The 4,417-nt window shown below is 42.4% G+C and overlaps 1 protein-coding gene across 2 annotated transcripts in view; it reads right to left on the reverse strand.

Moving 5' to 3' along the window:
• The window catches only part of lipf (lipase, gastric), a 20,430-nt gene that overhangs the window by 11,603 nt on the left and 4,410 nt on the right, over positions 1-4,417 (reverse strand). For both annotated transcript variants that reach the window (XM_016665391.1, XM_007540981.2), the window contains exon 2: positions 2,427-2,555. In XM_016665391.1, coding sequence (XP_016520877.1) covers positions 2,427-2,552 — 126 coding nt within the window. In that variant the 5' untranslated portion in view covers positions 2,553-2,555. The remainder of the gene's footprint in view (positions 1-2,426; positions 2,556-4,417) is intronic.

Here is a 4,417-nt window from a genome sequence, read left to right on the forward strand (position 1 = left end):
TGTTGGACCGCAGCTACTCGCTACAGGTAGTAATATTTCACAGACGAAGCGCCATTTCTGCTCCACCCGCAGTGACACCGAACATCTGCATAAAGCTGCAGCAGGTAACTTAAACAAACAAAAAAAGATTTTAGGCATAAGATAGGTAATCTCTGGGGGAAAAAATCGATCTCCTCTGCCTCCTTCCTGTGTTCTGCATAATTACTCAGCTCAGTCAGAAACAACCAATCAGAATCAGCATTACTCTGCTAGCCATGCTATCAGGAAGTTTTGATTCAGTAACTCGGGAACCTGCGTTTGACTCTGAATGACGTTATTTGATGTTGTGACATTTATTTGACTTATGCATTGTTGAGAAAATAAATTTAAAATAAGCTAGTTTTAAAACTTAACAAGTCTTGATTCAAATGGCCTAAATTGTGGTTTTAAATCAGTAACTTATTCTGGCCTATTGATCGTTATTTTATCTATAGTTACAACAGATGGTTTGCTAGGATCGTTTGAACTGCCTTTTGTCTGTGGGAAAACAATACAGTGGAAGTTGTAGCTTTTCACACTCATCTGTGAAAGGCGTAAACACAGCAGGGGTTTCTAGCTTGATAGAGGGTCAGAGATAGCTCCTGGATTGGATGAGCAAAGATACGCCTTATTTGAATAAATTAAATACAAGAGGATAAAACTTTCTACACAGAAGTAACAAATCAGATTTGCCCTTGCAATTCTCCAAAGATGTCTTTGCACGTCTTTGCTTTTCTTTCTTTCTTTCTTTTCCATTTATGTCAGGTAAATAAATGTATGTCTCTGTTGTTCTGCAGTTTCTGGTGTAAGTTTGTGCATTGTCTTACTTCTAAGTTTATGCATTGTCTTATATTGGATTAAACTCTGTAATTCTGTGATGTCAACACGCATTGTTGTTTTCCTTGTGGCTACACGCGGAGTCACCTTGGACAGGTCGCCAGTCTGTCGCAGGACAACACAGAGACACACAACCACAAACACTCACATCTAGGGGCAATTTGGAGAGTCATGTTTTTGGACTGTGGGAGGAAGCCGAGTACCTGGAGAAAACCCACGCATGCACAGGGAGAACATGCAAACTCCATGCAGAAAAACCCGGGCCAGGAATCGAACCCAGAACCTTCTTGCTGCGAGGCAGTCCTTTAGATTGAATAGCTGCTGTATTGTCCCTGCAAATATTTTGTAATTTATGTCTAAATTAGGTGAATTTATTGCCAGATAATTTTTCCATTTTGCCAGATCACATAGCAGTATTTATACCTAAAGCGAAAAATTAACAGTCAATCCAGGTGATCGGCAAAGATCAGCCTCATGGTTGATTGGTATCAGAATTGTTAGTCCATTCCATGGCCTTGATATGCTTCTTATGGAGCCACTCCTTTGTTTTCTTGGCTATATGTTTTGGGTCGTTGTGCTGGAAGACCCATCCACGACCCATTTTCAGTGCCCTGGCAGAGACAACAAGGTTGTCACCCAGGATTTTGCAATACTTGGCCACGTTCATCTTCCTGTCGATGCAGGGAAGTTGCCCTGTGCCCTCAGAAGAAAAACACCCCAAAAACATAATACTTCCACCACCATGCTTGTTGGTGGGGATGGTGGTCATATTCTGTATTTTTCTTCCTCCAAACACGTCAAGTTGAGTTGTGGTCAAAGAGCTCAATCTTGGTCTCATCTGACCAGAGCACCTTCTCCCAGTCTCTCTCAGAGTCACTAATATGTTCACTAGCAAACTTGAGGCGGCCCTGGATGTGAGCTTTCTTGAGCAGAGGAACCTTGCATGCACTCCAGGATTCTAAACTGTTACATCTCAGTGTATTGCCAGCTCCTCCCATGTAGTTCTTGGCTGATTTTTTAACCTTTCTCATGATCAATGAGACTCCACGAGGTGATATCTTGCATGGAGCACCAGGCTTAGGTCGACTGACAGTAATGCAGTTATGGTGTACTTCTTCGAATAATTGCACCATCAGTTGTAACCTTCTCATCCAGCTTCTTGCTTATGGCTTTGTAACCCATTCCAGCCTTTTGTAGGTCAACAGTTTTGTCCCTGATATCTTTGGACAGCTCTTTAGTCTTAGAACTGTCCAAAGTCTTGCCCATGGTGAATGTTGGAAATCAATTCTTACCAAATAAACAGACTGAGCACATTAAAAAAATCCTGTTACCAGGTTGAAGTTAAATTTTTTATAGAAAAAACTCATCCTTCAGAGCAGCTATTATGTAAGTTATTGTGAAAAAACTCCATCAGGTCATGTATATGAAGTTATTAAATCCAGTTGCTCCAAGCTTCCTGTTTTCATGAGAAGAGTCTGTAGAGTGAAACTCAAGATGCACTTCCTGCTCCCTTGCAGTAAAAAGGAAGCACAGTACCACCTGAGGCTAAGAAATATGTAAGGTACACTCACAATGTTCATATCCACTTCAGGGTCCAGCCGCCAGCGGGATTCATCTGAGTGACATTGGCCACCAATGGTGCAGCTTCGGTGAACGAGAGTGGAAAGATACAACATGCACACCCAAATGCACAGCATGATCTGAAAAAGAGAGTTAAAAGTGCTGCATTCAGGGACCAAGACAAAAATCTGTTAAACCTGCCACCTGTTTTATGTCCTATCTATACTGCTATCTTTCCTAAGACACGACTCAGACACGACTGAAGCAATTGTTGCTACGTGCTCGTGAAAGTTGGGGTGAATGGTGAAAGTCATTGACTCAATGCAATCTGCTGGATCTATTTAGACAGAAACTTTTTAAACTACTTTAAATGAGCATACTGCAGGGTTTCCCCCAGCTTATTATAGGCCTGGCAGGTTGCCATGCTTTACGTGTCCCCCGCCAGGCTAAGCATTGTGTGCTTTTGTTTTTATTAAAAAGAAAAAAAATTAATAATTTTTTAATAATAATAAAGATGGGTTCATAGTTTTTATAGTTTTTAACAGTTGATGCATTGAACAGACCGCATGTCGGCCGCTTCGCGCGCGTTTGATCTCTGAAGTTCACCTCGGCCTGGATCACTCATATTGGCTCACCTATAAGGATATTTATATCAACCTCCTCTGAGGATGAGGGTGTCTTTGTAGAATTCATCATGGTAAGAATCCAGTTTAAATCCACTGCATTTGCTCTGCTCGGTCGACCGCTTCAGTGCCCCACCACTGGGCTTAACAAGTTTTCTTGGGGAAACCCTGTACTGCAGTGGTTCCCAACCCCCAGTCCGTGGACCGGTACCGGTCCGTGGACCAATTGGTACCGGGCCGCGCAAGAAATAATTAAATATTTCCGTTTTATGTATTATTTGAGTCTGGAGGATCATTTATTTTGAAAATCTTTCAACCGGATTCTCTCGGTTACTTGCGCGCCAACACTGAGCCCACAAGCAGCAAAATGAGTAAGAAACAGATCAGGTGTCTTTGGAAAGTTTCTTTGCAAAGGGGAAAAGGCCCAGAGAAGAGACAGGAGGATGGATTTATCCCGGACTGGTAGGTGAGTCTCGCATTACAAGCCGCTCTGCATAACATGTGGCGACCGGTGTTACGTCAAGACGAAGGGGGAACCGTATCTGATGGGGAAATGCGGATTGACGTAACACCTGTTGCTAATGAGGCAATGAAGCTTCAAACTGCTTCACCTCGTAGAGACCAAGCAGGCTGTGGAAATAAGCAACACTTTGGGTGTTATTGTTTCTCATCACTCCCAGGTGGGACCGTCTCGTTGCAGAGAAACAAGCTCAGGGCCCCCATTAGTCATTATCGTGAGTTAAAATTTTCACGAAAGTAAAATGTTCGTTTTTGTGGCGCATCTGTATCTTATTTTGAAGGGATATATAAACGTTACCATAGCGACCAGAGTCAGAGAGCGTTTGGGCAGTGGTCGAGAGGAGATGAGTAGAGCTTGTGAGTCTTAAGTCTGGCCGATTCTCCAAACTTTTGTGACCACAGAGCTGATAAAAGTCCAACAGGTTCGTGTCTCCAGCCAACCGGCCGATTCTCCATACCACACGAACCGATTCCAGTCACGAACATCCCGATTCCAGAGGATAATCCAGTAAAACCCCCAACATAGCGGGAATTTAGAATAACCAAACACGGATGACGATGTAGAAGCAATAGTGACAGTTTGTGGAGTCATTTTAAGAGATAAAAGACGTAATAAAAAGAAAAGGCAGTGGATAAAAGACGATGGGAGCAGCCGCTCTATCTGCTGCACTATGATTTGGAGGTGACTATGTTTTTTCATATTTAACATTTTTAACTGAATAAACATATATAATAATGACATTTACATATAATAATAAACATTTCCACATGTCATCTCCGATATCCACCGGTGTTCTGTCAGATCAGCATACGTTGTCGGATAGTCATACGCTTAGCTCAGACATGCATACGCTGTCATT

Source organism: Poecilia formosa, unplaced genomic scaffold, assembly GCF_000485575.1.
Source record: "Poecilia formosa unplaced genomic scaffold, Poecilia_formosa-5.1.2 Scaffold578, whole genome shotgun sequence".
NCBI classification, from domain to species: Eukaryota; Metazoa; Chordata; class Actinopteri; order Cyprinodontiformes; family Poeciliidae; genus Poecilia; species Poecilia formosa.